At 48.7% G+C, this 17268-nt stretch overlaps 1 protein-coding gene across 1 annotated transcript in view; it reads right to left on the minus strand.

Annotated features, from left to right (window-relative positions):
* Positions 1–1621: 1621 nt before the first annotated feature.
* LOC101284510 (guanylate cyclase soluble subunit beta-2-like) overlaps positions 1622–17268 on the minus strand; it is a 35789-nt gene continuing 20142 nt past the window's right edge. The window contains 5 exon segments of the mRNA XM_012534728.1: positions 1622–1830; positions 2171–2258; positions 13849–13906; positions 14040–14213; positions 15242–15396. Of these exon segments, the coding sequence (XP_012390182.1) occupies positions 1622–1830; positions 2171–2258; positions 13849–13906; positions 14040–14213; positions 15242–15396 (684 nt within the window).

The raw sequence follows: 17268 nt of genomic DNA on the forward strand, positions 1-17268 counted from the left end.
ACTGGCATATTCTATCAGGGCCAAGGAAGCTGCCAGCTGGGAGCTGGGGCCACAGGCTCCTGCTTTTCTCCTTCCAAAAACAAAACAAAAAGCCACTACTCCACCAGGCAACCGTTTTGCTCTTCATCCCTCAGGCAGTGCTACCACCTAACTGCTCCTAGTTCTGTCTGGGCTGGCTTTCCTCCCTCACCGCTGAGCTAAAGGATTTTGAAAAGAAAGCACACAGGGAAAGTAACAGGAATCGCGAGCTGGATCATCTTTCCTTAGCCCCACTTTAGCAGTAAGACCACTTAACTGGAGCATTAAAAAAAATCACATTCACAGAGGGATTACTAAGCGTCCGTAACTCTTCTAAGGGCTTTGTGTATATGTCACGCAATCCTCATGACACCCCTACAAGGCAGGTCCTCTGATTATCCCCATTTTACAGAAGGAACATTCAGACACAGAGATGATGAGCAACTTTCCCCAACACACACAGCTGCCAAATGGTAGAGCCAGGATTCAAACCGGGCTCTACCTGGCTCCAGGGTCCACACGTCCAGGCTGCCCTGACTTTTTTGATGTTGTCGTAATGTTGAACAGCACGTCTTCTGCTTAGGCTATTTGCCAGCGCCAGGGGTGTGATCTTGGGCTACTAAATCTCCCTGAGTTTGTTTCCTCATCTGTCAGTTAGGGACTGGAAACATTGTCTTATCATGGGGTTGTTGCCAAGAGCAGAAGTAACGTGTCACATGCATGCAAGGCCAGTGCCTAGAATTTGGTTATCTATAAATGTTAGTAGTTACTATTGTTGTAAATATCAAGAGCATCTTTGTGCTCTCGTATTTCACTGTGAGGCAGTGAAATGGGTGGCGCAGCTGTCATTAACCCCATTTTACAGGTAGTAAAATTGAGATACCAAGACATCAAGCAGCAGAGGCTGGCCAAGAACCCACATCTCTGGAGATTGCATTCAGTCTAATCCTGGCTTGTTCTGGCCCTTCTGAACTATGGGCCACACCACCTATTTCTAGACACAAGACACAGTTGTTGTCTGGAAGGACAGCAGAGCAAAGAATTCAGCTCTTTCCGCCTTCCCTTCCCCTCCTCCTCCTGAGATTGGCAGCCGACAGTCAAATCTGCCCTCCTAGGAACTGCTGAAGACAGTTAACGCCTCTTGGGACAAGTAAGGTCCCAGCAAGAATGAATCACAAAATTACGTGTGCCCTTCAGATTTTCCTTCTTACATAGGTTAAAAGAATACTTATTTTTTCACCATCACCAAGTGCAGATGCTAGACCACCAGACCGCTTCTCTGCCGCCCCTCGCCCCTGACCCCAGGCCTCTGAGAGCATTTCCAGCACTCGCCACTGCCCAGATGTCCCCATGCCGCAGGAAGAAGCAGTAGAGGGGCCTTCTGAGTCTGAAGGCAGCCGGCCAAGGGACCTGGTGGCTGGCGGCACTCTGCCTAATTTCCCAATCTTTCCTAACTCTGCCCTTCCGGCGATTTTCACATTTTCTCCTCCATTTTACTTTCAGAAAATCTCTGGGGAATGCGGCTTTTGTTCTATCGCTTCACATAATTCCCAGGGCTGGGAATGAAAATGATTTCCTTTCACAATCCCTGGCTGAGTGCCTTTCACATCCCGGCTGTGCTCTGGGGCAATTTATAAACTGCGGGGTCTGGGGCTCTTTCTTCCTCCTCTCTCCCATCATCATTTAGAATAAGACATTGCCCATGGCCAGCTCTGAGGTCAGGGTGTCCTCCGAAGTCAGCCACTGGGGCTTCTGCTCCAAGGCAAAGACTCAGTCGAACCACAGTGATGAGAGCAGGAGAGCCGTTCACTCCTGTCAGAAGAAAACAGAAGGAGGCCCTACAGCCCAACTTCTCATCCACGAGAACAAACAAGACCCAACATCTCCAAGTATCGGGGTTGGCTTTGAACTGAGACTGTGAAAGCACATTTTCCAAACTTGTCAGGATTGTGTTTCATTTCTAGACCTTTATTCTCAAAGGGACAATGAGGAAGAGATGCAGCTTAAGAAGTCTTGAGCTGAGAAATGAAGTTACTTTTCTTTGCTGCCATTAAACTGAGCAGGGGAAAAATTAACCCGAGGGGTTCGTGTTTCCCTGTCACAACAAAGCACAGAAACCAGACAGCAGCATGTCATTAGGAAAGCGATGTACCTTTGAGCTGAAGACCACTGTCCGTCAGCTGCCTCCACGGATTCCTGTCCCTCCACTGGACTGCCTCCGGGTGCCAACTGGTCAGAAGCTGAAACAAGACAGAGGGGTGAGCCGAACAGTCAGGCCTCAGACTGGTCCCGGGTCAGGGGTTCTGTCTGAGCCCAGCCCCAGGGAACAGAGTGGACACCATGGGCTTACTTTGCTACCTCCTGAGCAAGAGAACATCTTCACAGCTGAGGCCACAAAGGTCCATTCAGACCTATCTGCCTTGTTACATCTTTTGTCTGAGGCTGTGTCATCTTGTTGGTCACTTATTTTTACTCATGCCTAACTCACATAACAGCATTCAGCCTCCATACCTGCTGCCCTGTGACTGTCTACGAGGTCTGAGCATCCATACACACAGGGTTCAGACCCAGTGCTGCCATGGTTCATCACTAACCTCTCTGGGCCTCGTTTGTCCTCATCTGAAAAGTGGGGAAATAACGATTATACCCTCCTCCCAGGGTTGCTGTGATAATTAAATTAGATGCCGTCTACAAAGTGAGTACACAATGCCCCACACACAGCACAAACTCAAAGATGCCAATTCTTATTTCTAAGTATGGGAAGAAGCCCATGGGGAAGGCACCGAAAAAGAACCTGGGTCTGTGAGCCACAACGAGGAGGGAGGTAGCGGGACTCGGAAGGAATGGAAACAAGGAGGCTGGGTAGAGACACATCTCCTGCTCACCCTGCACTTTCATTTGGAGAGGTCAGCATCGAAGATTTTAAAGTAATCTATATTCCCATTTCTCTCTCTCTTTTTTTTTTTTACACTAATCATTGTTCCAGAGACGCTCAAGTTCAGAGAGGCTCCCATATTTGATTTGAAGCTCCGGAGTTCTAAAAATTAGGAAATGCAGGCGGGGCTTCGTCTCCAGCCTTCTGCCCCCAAACGAATGAATGACTTCCTTTGCCATTAGGGGCTGTTAGCACCTCCCTTCCTCCTGAACCTGGATCAGTGATTACCTCTGTTTTAAGATCCTAAAAGCAATGGGTAATTTTTAGCACAAAACAATCAGATGGAGGCAAGTTCAATTTGCTAACGGACTGGTCATTAATGAACATAATTGATGACACATGTGGAAAAACGTGGGCTACTGGACCTTTCCCCAGTCTCTCCCAGGCTCAGGCCCAGGATGAGGTGAGAATTTGGCGGATCTAGAACCATGTCACTGGGGCAACTCTGGGTGATGATTCATATGGAGTATTTTGCTCTTGCAGAAGTTGGGGCTAAACTGACAAGGTTCATAAAGCCCTCAGATGCGGCATTTGTATAAGGTATGGGTTTCGACGGGAGCTGGCAAAGTGGAGTTGTCATTAACTACAGGTTCATTTGCGCATCGTGGCACATCCCACCCCACTCCAAACACATGCAAAAGACTGACTCCTGCTCAGCAGTATTTTATGCTCTTTGGAAATAGATTATTCCCATATGGGGTGGGATTTTGGTTTTGTTTTTTTGCTAATTCACTACTAGTCTTTTTCCAAATACCCTTTATCCCTTTCACTTTGAATTACAGAGTTCATTGCAGTATTGTTTTTCTTTGAGATGTAAGCCCTATTATAATTTAAAAAGGAATTGAATTTTTCAAAAATGGAAACATTCAGGATAAATGATAAGGACAGTATGTTTGAAAAGTCTGAGTTCAGTTTTGTTTTGGCACCATCGCAAACAAAGGAAAAAGGAACTGATTACAGATGGGAATGTAGGGTTTTTTTCTACTGAGAAAAAGTAGTACTGCCTCCAGTTTGCCCATCAGCATCAGAAAAGGGTTCAGCCTCCCCATCTAGTGTCTCCCTGTGCCTCAGCTCCTCCAGATGTAACAGGATACTAGACCATACATCCGTCTCCTACTCAACTCACAGAAATGTTATAAGAACCTATGAGAGAAAATCTCCACAAAGTAGTACTGTGATCACAGAACTTATTTGGTTTGTCTTTGTACCCCAAGTAGGGGTTACCCTAACAAAAATAAAAAACTGAACAAGAAGGAGTTGGAGTTGCTTTAAAAAAAAATAAAAATAAAAAGAGGGAATATAGCAAAGAAAACTGTCTCTTTACCTATCGACAGTCAGGCTCTGTTTCTGATGTGCTCCTGCTTCCAGACGGCACCAAGATTTCTTTGTAACCAGGATGAATAATCTATTTTCTGGTTTAACCTCTCACAAAAAATTTTGGACGTAAACTCAACACTAGGAAATAATATTTCACAAATCTCTCAGTCTCCCCTTTATGCAACACCTCTTCATGTTTTTCTTCCAATTTCTCTTCCCAAAAAATTTTCAACTTAGCTTTTCACCGCTGATTCCGTTCTCTTGCATCCACAGCACAATTTTCTCTCTTCTAACCTGGCCGTGTCTCATTTTCTCACTTGTGTCTTAACTGTGGTCCTCCTCCATATCTACTCCCATTTCACTCCTATGAAACTCTCCCCTTTCTCTCCTTGAGAAAAAATCCCCTGATTAACAGTGAGAGAAAGACGACCAGCTGGGATTGTGTTGGGGAAAGAACTGAGATGGCCTACTGAAAGCTGGACAGGTCAAATTTTGAGTTCATGCTGCCTGACAATTCAAATGAGACTTGGTCAACATGGAATTGCAAGACTCTCTTGGAATTTCTACACATATATATTTGACATTTTACCCCAGTGCAATTCCACAATCCAGATGGTGGAAGAACTTCCTTGTTTACTTGAGATAAATTCTCATTCATCTTTTGCTCCCATGAGACCACTGCTCATAGCCCCTGAGGACTGCCTATTAGGAGCATCATTTTGCTACAGTTTAATGCTCATTATCGGGCAGGGTTAGGAAATGCAGCATTCTGGCTAATTACGTTTTCTGACTAATTGAGAATTACAATGTACATCTTCCATGGATTACTAATATCTAGACACCAGGAATAATCTAAATACCAAAGCTAAATTGAACTCGGTTAGTCCTTCTTGGAAAATTCAGAGGCAACTTCAGAATATCAGGGTCATCAGAAATGGATGCAAATGTGCAGAAGTACAAGATAATTGGGGTTTCATTTGATACAAAGTAAATGTGGCTTTTGGTGTGTAGCACCATGGGAAATAAGTGTACCATTTCAAGCACATTATTTTTTTTTATAAAACTTGAAATGTGTTTTGAAATGTTTTAAATGTTTAAAGGAAAGAAATTTATCACCTGCTAATTTACCAAACAGTATATGTGATAATCCCAATTCTGTAACAAAAAGTACACATGTACACACATACCCTCACACACAAGTCTGGGAGGATGGGCACCAAAATTTTAACAACAGTCTCTCTGGGTGATGGAATTAACAGGTGCTTTTGTTTTCTTCTTTCGGTTTATCTGCACTTTCTGGTTATAAAAAATAATAATTCCTTCTATAACGTAAATGAATAAACAATCCTTAGTTGAGCAAACTAACACAGCCCAATAAATAATTAAAAGCAGCACAGAAACCCATTTCAATGTAGATTAAGAATGGATTAAATGAAAAGAGTGGTAGCAGAATAAATCTTCCGCTGTTTGCAAAACAGCCATCACACATGCTATGTTGTCAAATGTGAACTTGGCCGGGGGGAGGGGGGGGAGCGGTGCAGAAGTGATAGCAAGGTGGAGTCTGGGAGAACGCTGTTGTCTTGGGGAATATACATGGGATTTGGGTCATCGCCTAGACGTTACAGGCAGGACTCTGTGGTCATAAAGGATATGATAGGATTTGGGGTTACAGAAGGGATTCTTACTTTTGCAATTAAAATAACTCCTTGTCTGCATTTCTGCATCTGTTTCTAACCTCCTAGATAGAATCAGATATGGGAAATCACAACTTGGTTTCAGTACTGATTCTCCCCCACTGGGGAGGGGGCTTGGCTGGAGCCTGAAGTCAGACTCTGTCGGGTCTCCCCAGTACCCTGTCCCGGTCCTTCCCAGCACAGGGACGGTTGCTGGCCTTTCCGTCCCACCCCACCCGTAACTCCCACCCTGCCCTGCTCCAGCCTTTACTCTGCAGGGTCTCCACATGTGAGGAGCACCTTATCTCCTCCTGCTTGGTTCCATCGGGGTTAATTTTCCAATAAATCGACCCGCTCTGGGGGGAGGGCAGGCTGACCACACCATAGTGTTCATGGGTGTGAACAGAGAAAGGAGCCATGGATGCTAGAAATATTTGTGGAGGGCGACACCATCAGTGAGAGAATTTTATCCTAGTGATGAAAAGGGTTCAATGGAGTCTCCACACTTGGGGGAGGGGTTGCCATTCTAGGATCACCCACCCCCTTGCTTCCTATTTCTGTCCATGGGCAAAAGAGGCCATGCCCTGGAGGAACTACATCTCCAGCTTCCAGAAGCCCCTGCATTCTCCAGGGACCAGAGCAGAGGCCACATCCTTGCCATGCCCATTCCTGCCGTCACCTGCACGTCCTCTAAGAGTCTTTCAAGTCCTCGGTGTGTCTCCAGCCTCACCTGTGCTCGCTGTCAGCCCTGTAACACCCTGCGCTCACCTTGCCTGTGGCTCTCCTTCTGCCTGCTGATCTAAAGCTCCCTGTGTGCAGTATTATATATATATATTTTTTTTTTTGGCGGTACGCGGGCCTCTCACTGTTGTGGCCTCCCCCATTGCGGAGCACAGGCTCTGGACGCGCAGGCTCAGCGGCCATGGCTCACGAACCCAGCCACTCCGCGGCATGTGGGATCTTCCCGGAACGGGGCACGAACCCGTGTCCCCTGCATCGGCAGGCGGACTCTCAACCACTGCGCCACCAGGGAAGCCCAGTATTATATTTTTAACCCCTGTAGTACCACTTAGAGTTTTGTGCCAAGACTCACATATTTGTTAAGTGAATGAATTCTCAACAATAGGGTCCCTAAGTGATTAAGCAGTCGGCACACCTGACCTGTCTTCAGCACTTTACAGCTTTCGGATGATACACAGTATCTCATATGTTCCTCAAAGCCACCTCCCTCGTAAAGCAGGCACTCTATCACCTGTGCCTTCAGGATGAGAAAAATGAAGCGAAGAGGCTGAGGCTCGCCCCAAGTGACACAGCTGGTGACTGGATATCAGGACCTGGATCCAGGCCCAGGAATTCCGATGAAGGGCCAATGCTCCTTCCACTATGACAACAGTTCCTGAGCCCAGCAGCTCATCCGACTGCCCCGTGGAGGTGGCTGACCAACCAGAGCGGAACAAACCCTTTTCTGGACCTGCTGAGTCACTCTCTGCACAGGCCCCGCCACCTGTACTGTCAACCACGGGTGATTCTGATGCCCTCCCACCCACGGCTGCCTCCCACCCACAGCTCTGATGCCACATCCCGGCCAATGATACCAAAGCTGACAACCAGTGACTTGACCCAGAAGTCGCATGTTCCTCCAGTATTTACCTGCTGATTTGTAAAGAGTTCATTTACACCTCCCAGGATCTTCCTCCTATGGAACGTTGCTAGGTTAACAGGTTAACTTCTAGAAAGCCTGAGGTTAAAAATGGCTATGCCATTCATCAGCCCCAAGTAGAAGAGACTGGGAAAGTTTGACAGCCATGCTTATGAAGGCCTCAGAAAAGCTGTTGAAAAGCTTTGGAGCCGAGAACGAGGGCCCAGGTTCTGCAGCCGGGCTCCAAACCAGCTGGATCTCAGCTCGTTGGACACGTCTGGGAAAGGCACTTGTATCATCAAGACTCTGTAAAGCCAGGGGCAAGGACCCTGGCAATTAAGTGACCACAAACCCATCCAAGAATTACCCATGGGGGTGGGAAAGTTCTTCCTGTTGGGAAGAGTGAGTAAAATATGAAGGGAATCGGCAAGTTCCCCAGCAGGCACGCTGCTTAAACTCAGTCAGGAGAGAGACCCTCAGCACTCAAGTTCTCCAGAACGATTAGGAATTGTTGTAAGAAGTCCTCCGAGCTGACTTAACCTGCCGTGAACCCAGCAAGTGGACACCCACGGCCTGTGATTTATGGGGAGGAGTCGCCTCCAGGGAGGAGCCCGGGCTGCCTGCCTAAGCGCCGTATGCGGGTCAGCCTGGAACCCATTATGATAATCGTTGGGGGAATCAGCTTGGAGACAAGTTGAAGCAAGTTGAAATTTGAAAAACACATTAACAGGGGTCTGAAGAGATGCCAGAAGAGCCTGCCAGCAGGGACAGCTGGAAGGCCAATTTTTTAGTCAATACTGAAAGGTGGTTGCTTAAATATCCGAGTCAAACACATGATTTCTCTCCGGCTCAATACTCCCGTTTAATTGCGCTGGGGAGTCTCTCCACTGACACATCTAACACCCAGATACAGAGCGGAGTGAAAGAAAAGCGTGTTATTGAAGTGCAAATGAGGTCCTGGGTGGAGCCTGCAGGCCTGGGTCCGGCTGGAGAGGTTCCTGCCGCCCCGCGGGCGCTGGCTGGGCTTCCGGGCGACCCCGGCAGAGAGGGCTGAGGAGGGCGGTCCGTCTCAGCTGCCCTCATAGAGGGCTCTGTGGGTCGCGCCTTGCCCCTGCAGCTCCACGGACTGCCCAGGCCCCGGGGGAGTCTTCAGGAGCCAGGGTTCTCCCAGGGAGAGGGAGGCACGGCGCTGGAGCCCAGTCAGAGGGAAATGCGTGCCCCTGCGGAGCAGTCGCAGGCCTGGCCAGCAGGTGACAGCCTGGTGAGGTTGATCGGTGAGGAGAGCCTCGGCTGGCGTCCTGACGTTGGGAAACAGGCTGGTCTCTGACGTATCGAGACCCAACAGCCTGACCTTTGGAGGGAGTCCTGCCAGACTGGTGGTGCCTGATGGGAACCCTTTCCCAGGATGACGCCCACAGAGGGGCCCAGGACTGGAGGTGAGAGTTGGGGCAGCCCTCACCTACCTCAGAGCTAAGCAGGACGTTATCAGATGTAGCTAGAAACCCAGGAGAACTGGGACCTCAACCAGGATGAAAAGGAAAAGGCCGGCCCTGGGGGCAGGTGACACGAATCCCTCAAGGCAGAATCAGTGATAAGAAGAAGCCTGGCGAACTGGAACTCAGAGCACCTGCAGAAGCCGTTAAAAGCACTTCCTGATTCAGTGGGTCTGGGTCTGGGTGGCTCGCCTGAGGCCCACGGCCCAGCTGGCTTTGTCCTCATTTCCCCAGGCCTCCAGCTCACGAGACACGGTTTCCCATTCACCCCCAGCGTGTGAGCTATTCCTTGTTCACAACTCCGCTAATCACACCCAACAATCAGAAACCTGTTCAGGTGGGGCTCAGAGGATCTGACGCAAACATGGCTGGGCCATCCTGAAGCCAAGAAGTCCAAGTGCAGCTGCCTATGCCTGGGGGAACTCTGAAATCGACCTGGTCTCTTCCTGAAGGAGGGCTCCCATGGATGTGGGCTGCCGCAGACAGACAGCCTGAGGAGCGTCTTGCTTCCTCCACTTGCTGGTTGTGCGACCGTGTACAAATTATACCACCTTTCTGAACTTCAAGTTTCCTGCCTCTCTTATGGGACTAGGCATGAGACTGGTGTAGCACAGGACTTGCATCAAATACGATCATGTGGGTAAAATGCCCAGGACAACCAGCATCAGTTCCCCCCACCCGCCAAACTGAGGTGGCCTCAGGTTCCCCTTCTCTTGCTGTTGGGTTTAGTTTTTGTCCAGGGAAGCAGCAGTTAAACGAGGTACTGCATCAGGGTCCCAGGGGAGAAATTTGTCTCTCACCTCTTCGCAAGAGGCCAGCCCTGCCCTGCCCTGTTGGTTTCTCCCATGGAGGCACCCCCTTACGCAGCAGAAGTTTGAAAAACGAATCTCTTCGCCTTCCTAGAGCAGGCGTTCTTAGGGCTCCCCCTCTGAGCTGTTTATGGAGCAGCCATTGAGGAATACCAATGGCAGAGGTCTTCTCCCCTTGGGTGTCCCCATGGAGACCCAGCAGCTCCTAGCTTGTCCCATACTTCATGCTCACACTTCTTATGTGTAGATAGGGAAGCGCAAGGCCAGGCTTTCCACGGCTCTGCCCACCTCCCTGACTTCGTCCCCTCCAGCTCCCTTCCCCTCCCATCCCTCTCTAGACACACTGGCCCTCTTACTATCCTGTGAACTTGCCAAGCTTGTGTCTGCCTTAGAGCAGGGTGCTGCCCGGAAGCCCGCAGCTGGAGAGCCGAGTGGCTCTTGCCCTCCAAGAATGCTGCCCCCTCCAAGAACCCTTCTTGGCCCTCTTTTCCATTACTCAGTTTTATTTTCTTCTTAATGCTTATCACTACCTGAAGTGATCTCATTTATTTTGTTACATTTTGGCTGTCTCCCTCTACTAAAACCCAAGCTGTGTGAAGGCAGGGGCCTCATGTGTTTAGTCCAAGGAACATCACAGATCCCACATAATGCCTGGCCTCCACTCTCTGCATTCCTGGAGCATCAAGAAACATTACTGAATGAATGAATCTATGAACGTTACATTCCAAACTGTAATAGCATTGGACAGCTGTTCAGGGCGTGAACACTGTCAGAAACATGTTAACTGTAAGCAGGTAGGGAGCGGGGCGGGGAGGAAAACGCCTCTGGGTGATGGCAAGAAGTCTGCTTTGAGCTTCTCATGCTCCAGAATCCAAGATTCTACCTGCCCCCAGATCAGAGCAAGGGAAGTTTTGCTCTGTCTCCTTTCACCGGAATTGAACAGAAGGGTGCTGGTCATTCCCTCAACCTCATGTTCTGGGATCAAACTAGAGGGAAGTGTACAGGCACTGGGGCGGTGCCCAACGCCAAGGGCTCAAGCGACACTCAACCTAAGAGACGTCTATTAAAAAAAGATAGCTAATTCTTTGCAAGGATTATTAAGCTGTTCTAACTCTTTACGTGGATTGTCTCATTTGTCTTATGAAATTGTCTCAGTGACCAGGGATGGTTCTTGAAAGATCCCTGGGACGCGATCCTCTGTAACAGACACACACTGCTGCTTTGCCTCAAAAGCTTAACTCCACCGGGATCACCGAACCCTAAATGGGGTTTCCAGAAAGGGAGAAGGAGGCAGTGGCAGCACGAAGCCAGAAAGGAGAGGGGGGCGGGCCTGCTGCTACAGTGGTTCGTTCTGCAAGCCCGTCCCTGGTCCTCCAGCACCCCGCTGGGACCCCACTGGGTCAGTCCTGAGAAGGACTCCTGAGGGCAGTCGAGGGTAAGCATGAATTGAGAGAAACCCTCATTTCCACCGCCTTCAGGGACAACGAGGAAAAGAGGGTCCCTGCGCCGGGCTTTGTGGTGGGCTCCATGCTCTGAGGTGTCTAGGGGAGCACCACGCGGTACCGGGAGGTCTCCAGCACCCCTCCCTCACAGGCAGCGCGCCGAGGGCACCGCATGCAGAGAATCTTCATTTTGTGGGTTCACGGCGGCTAATAAGTTTTTCTGAGGATCACAGGTTCTTCTGGAGGGGGCAGAGAGGGCCCTTTTCATAATGAGGGACTCCCACTTTCATAATGAGGGACTCCCATAATGAGGGACACTTGCGGTGGGGAGCTGGGCGGGTTGAGGGACCATTTTTTAAAAAGCTTTCTCAAAACACAGAAGCAGCCTGCCCCGGGGCCCCAAACTCCACCTGAGCTGCCCCACTCCGGCCCTTTTCCCTCCCCAGGAGCCGGTCCTCTGAGGCCGCGGCAGCGCTGGGAGGCTCTCTAACCATCTGGGCTACTCACCGCGGGCTGGTTCACTCTTGGGGAGCAGCTGCCGGCTGTCTGCGGACCTCATGACGGCCAGAGTTCCTCTGTCTCGACGTCCCTCAGCACTCGCTTCCGCAAGAAAAGCACGAGGCGGAGGCCTCCGAGGAGGCGCCCAAGCGCGGCCTTCCTAACTGCCGCGGAAGGCAGCAGCCCCGGGGCGCTCCTCACGCAGGTCACGCACGGAAGACCCGGAAGAGCACTGCCCAGGCCCCGCCCCCAGGGCACGCCCGGCTCCCCTCCAGTTCAACCGCTCGGCCTTTCAGGCCTCCGCGAGGCACCCAGAGCCCGTGGGCGTCCCCCAGGGATGACCTGAGGGAGGACGCAGCTTGGGAAGAGCACCCCGCGCGCGGCAGTCTTTCTGTTTCCCCTCCTCCATCCCGGGCTCTGAGAGGCTGATCCAGCCGCGTGGGGGAAATGTCCCGTGGCCCCTGGAGGCTCACGGGTCACATTCTCGGACGCCTTGGACACTGAGGTAGCAGTGTCAGCACGGGGTCTCCCCTGAGGGATCCCTGCCTTCCTGTTCCTGCTAGAGCTGCACCCCGGTGCGGATGTGGGGAGGGGAGGGGCAGAGACCCCCTTCCCCAGAGCTTGACAGCCAAGACTCAACGTGGGAAATCCTAGGCTGATAGGGAAAAGGTGAGGGAAGTATAGACAAGCATGAAAAATAAATAAATAGAGATGGGGGCTGACATCCGCCCAGAGAAAGGGGTGACTTTCCTCTATTATAAGCCATAACCGGGGGCTACCTACCCCCTACCTACCTTGGTGCCTTTTCCCATTTTGCACCAGACACTGGGGTCCGGGAGGGGCTGTCCCCTCTGCCCTTTTCACATCCTCTCCTGTCCTCTTTCTCAGGGTCCATCTTGAGATTTTCAACCAAGACATCCTTACTCATTTCTGTTTTGTTTCCAGCTCAGAACTGAAAGCGGGTTAGATCCTACTGACACAGACCCTGTTCTAGAATCCTGTTTCTCAGATTTCCAGCTTGAGAGCCACCCGCAGGGGGGGCTCTGGGAGGAAGTGGTCTCGGGTTTGAGCTAGGAACACCTAGTTTGTTAACCCTGTACAGCCCTCTGTCCTGTGGGGAGGACCAGCTGGTGAGAAGGACCGGCGATGTCAGTGGGTGAAGCGCCCAGAGCCTAGAAATTCAGAAACTCTAATGAGGGTGGCTCCTGGTTCTTATTAGCCAAAGCTATTTCTACTTTTTAACTTAGGTCTTTCTATCTCAAGTGTCTCCAGCAATAAAATGTGGCCCAAACCAGTCACAGCTCACAGGCATGCTAAGGTGAGCTGCTATCGGAATGACAGCACCACCAAAACCATTTAAAAAGCTTTCAAATTTCTATCTCTTCGTTGGTATAGCCCCACTTTTAAAAACAGTAACTATATAATTCATTTGTCCCAAAGAGACATCCTTCCTAAATTAGCTACGTAAACGAGGAACCTCTGGATTTAGAGATTTTCCCCTGCAGGCCCCAGGAGCAGCTAAAGATTAGCTCCTGTCAGAATGAATCCATTTCCTTCACCAGTTTGCTTCAGAGGTTCAGGAAGGTTTGCCTTCGGCTACTGAGTCTCCCCTTGAGGTCAGCATTTCCCAGCATTAACTAGGGCGGTTGTTAAGAAACCCTGACCGTGTGGGGGGATGCGCTCCTCCATACAGCTGAAGGAGGCCTCTTTGGTGGACTCCAGCCAAATGGTGTTTTAACCTAAGCTCACTCTCTTGCCGTCACTGGAGCCAGGTGAGTCACAGATTTTGTCTTTCTTCCCTGTTTTCAAAGCCAACAGACAATGAGGAAGGTGGAAGCTGCCAGTGTGTGAAGAAAGCCTGTCTGGAGCCTCCCTGGAGGCTGAAGAGCAGAGGGAAATCCTCCCCCTGCTGCAGCAGAGGCTGAGAGAAAAGCCCCTTCCTTGGACAAGGAAGAACCTTGAAAACAAACGCATGAGGGACCCTTTAGGCTGGTTCCATTAGGCCAACTCAAGAGACATCCTACCATCCAGGATGCAACAGAAGAGTGTTCAGGGCAAACTGGTCGCACAGATCCTCAGGGGCTGTTACCAAATGGAAGGTTGCAGCGTGGGCATGGGCAGGGATGGTACCCACGCTGGCCCTCAAACCCAAGGAGCTCACTAAACGCAGCTGAAGTTGTTAGTGAGGAAAAAAACAACATTCAGCACAAATGACAAGGCTTATCTTTTTTGCTTACCCTCAGGATCAAGCCGAGTTTGAGGTCTCCCCATGATCTCATCCTCTGAAGCATTCAAGTTCTGGATCACAAAGTATGTGGTCATTTTCCCTTTCCCTTTCACTTCAATTTCACCCCTCTCAATTATTTCAAAACCTTGATTTTCCAGGGCTCTGCCCAGAGAAAAGAAAAATGCCCCTGATATCCAAAGATCGCAGGTCTACAACTTGAGAGTCAGCTGCAGTGGGAAGGGTGATGCGAGAAGAGGAGTACAGGGAGGGGACCATGCAAAGGGACAGGGCTGCGGGATGACTACGAAACGTGGAGTTGCTTATGTATTTACTGGCCGCTGAGAGATGCTGGAGACAAACCACAGAACGGTGCAGACCAGCAACGTTTCCGATTCATGGCCAGCTGCCTCAGCCAGGGCTCAGCACTCATCAACCTTCCCTCATCCTTGGCCAGTTTTGTGGAGATTGCAGACCTTCACCATGCTCATCACGTTCCCGCATTTAGCCCCTGCCCTCCCCACCCTCACGCTGTGACCATGCCTCCTACTTCGTGACGTGATCCATCCACAAAATTACAACCCTTAGAGCGGAGACCCTGCACCTTCTCATCCCATTGACCACACCCATCCTTTCCCCCAACCTGAGAGGATGTCTTGTTCAAGGGCATCCCACCCACGCTCCCTTCCTACCTCCTCAACACTTGGCGCCCTGGATCACCTCTTCCCTTATCTTCAGCTCCCTCTTCACTTGCCACCTCCCCTCAGCCTGCCAGCACGCCAAGGTCTCTTCCATCCTAAATAGAAGTAAAAACCATCTCACTTGATTATCTTCTGCTTTAATCCCATACAGACACAACTGCTGTTGTAGCATGAAAGCAGCCGTAGATAATATGTAAATAAAGATCCTGGCTGTGTTTCAATAAAACTTTATTTACAAAAACAAGCAACAGCCGAGATACGGCCTGTGACTATAATTTGCCAATCCCTGAACTGCACCATATGCTCCTTGAGAGCAAAAACTATCTTATAGTAGAGGCTCAACAATATTGTCTGCCACAATGTCCTCTGTAAGTGTGGCATGGAAGGAAAAACACAGGCTTCCTCCACTACCCCCATCTGGTGGCTACTAGGCACTCTGTACGTTCTGGAAGAAAAAGGGACAAAGAGAGGCATGAATAAGTGAATGGTTACCTGCAGGCCCTGGGGCTAAGATGCACTTTGTTGGGAAGCCCGTGACTTTCCATCCTACAGACTGTATTCACAGTGTCACCAAACAAGCAGTTCCGAGGCATCTTGTCCCCCATGACACCTGCCAAGACTGGTGCCGTAGGGATGCCCACTCCAATCTGCAGAGAGAACCTCACTGAAAAGGGACCATCAGATACTCTTGTTTTTATTTTTAAATTAAGGTATAATTTACATAAAAGGCATACATAAAATGCAGACCTTAAAGTATTTAGCTCCACGAGTTTGGCAAATATCCCTGTAGCCACCATCCAAAATAAAATACAGACTAGGTCCATCACCTTTGCAAAATTATCTTGTGCCCCTTTCCAGTTAAGGTCCATCCCTCCCTGCAGAGGTCACCACTTTCTTATTTCTCCTCCCAGAGATGAATTTGCCTGTTCTGCAACTTCACATAAATGGAGTCATATAGTATATTCTGTTTTGTATCAGACTTCATTTATCCAAGTCAATGTTTTTAAGATTCACCCATACTGTTATATGTATCAGTAGTGCATTCTTTTATTTCTAAATATTAGTCTACTGTAAGAATATATCACAATTTATTATGTCCAGTCTTCTCTTCACAAACATTTAGGTTATTTCCCATTTGGAGCTGTTGTGAACATTCTTTTACAGATCTTTTCATGGACGTACATTTTTCATTTTTCTCAGGAAAATACCTAGAAATAGAATTCCTGGATCACAAGGCAGATGTATACTTGTATTACAAATATTTTTCCCATTCTGTGATTTTTATATATGCGTTTTCCTTAATAAGCAGAAATTTTTAATTTCAATGAATGTATTAGTTTGCTAGGGTTAACAAAATACCACAAACTAAGTGGTTTAAACAACAGAAATTTACTTTCTCACAGTTCTGGAGTCTGGAAGTCCAAGATCAAGGTGTCAGCAGGTTTGGTTTCTCCTGAGGTCTCCCTGCTTCGCTTGCAGATGGCAGCCTTCTTGCTGTGTCCTCACATGGTTTTTCTCTGTGCACACACATTCTTGGTATCTCTTCATGTATCCAAATTTCTCTTCTTATAAGGACACCAGTCAGATTGGATTAGAACCCACCCTAACAGCCTGATTTTGACTTGTTACCTCTTTAAAGGTCCTATCTCCCAATACAGTCACATTCTGAGGTACTGGCGGTTAAAGCATCAGCATATGAATTTCAAAGGGAACACAATTTGGCTTAGAACAATGAAGTTAACCACTGTTTTGCTTTCATAGTTTGTGCTTTTTGAAGCACTAAGAAATCATTGCTTACTTCAAAGTCATGAAGCTATTCTTCATATTTCCTTCAAGAAACTTTATGGTTCTATCATTTAGGTCTGTAATATATATCAAATTAATTTTTTATTAGGATTGAGGTTCATTTTTCTTCCCATATGTATATTCAATTGTAACAGAATCCACTTTTTTTTTTTTTGCGGTATGCTGGCCTCTCACTGTTGTGGTCTCTCCCGTTGCAGAGCACAGGCTCCGGACACGCAGGCTCAGTGGCCATGGCTCATGGGCCCAGCCACTCTGCGCCATGTGGGATCATCCTGGACCAGGCCATGAACCTGCATCCCCTGCATCGGCAGGCGGACTCTCAACCACTGCGCCACCAGGGAAGCCCAGAACCCACTTCTTAAGAAGAGATTCCTTCTCCACTCAACTGATTTGGTACCTTGGTCAAAAATCAATTGTCCTTAAATAAGTAGTCAATTGCTGGGCACTATATATTGCACCAGTGATGTATTTGTCTATACTTCTGCCAATTCCACTGTCTTTATTACTGCAGCTTTAAAATAAATCTTGAAATTAGGTAGTGTAAGTCCTCCAATTTTGTTATTTTTCAACATTTGAAACAGTCTATTTTTATTTTCCAATTTGTTTATCCTTAGTATATAGAAATTCAACTAATTTTTGTATACTGCTCTTATATCCTGTGATCTTGGTAAACTTACAAGATCTGGTAGTTTACTGCAGTTCCTATAGGATTT

The sequence above is a fragment of the Orcinus orca genome, chromosome 18, assembly GCF_937001465.1.
Source record: "Orcinus orca chromosome 18, mOrcOrc1.1, whole genome shotgun sequence".
In the NCBI taxonomy this organism is placed as follows: Eukaryota; Metazoa; Chordata; class Mammalia; order Artiodactyla; family Delphinidae; genus Orcinus; species Orcinus orca.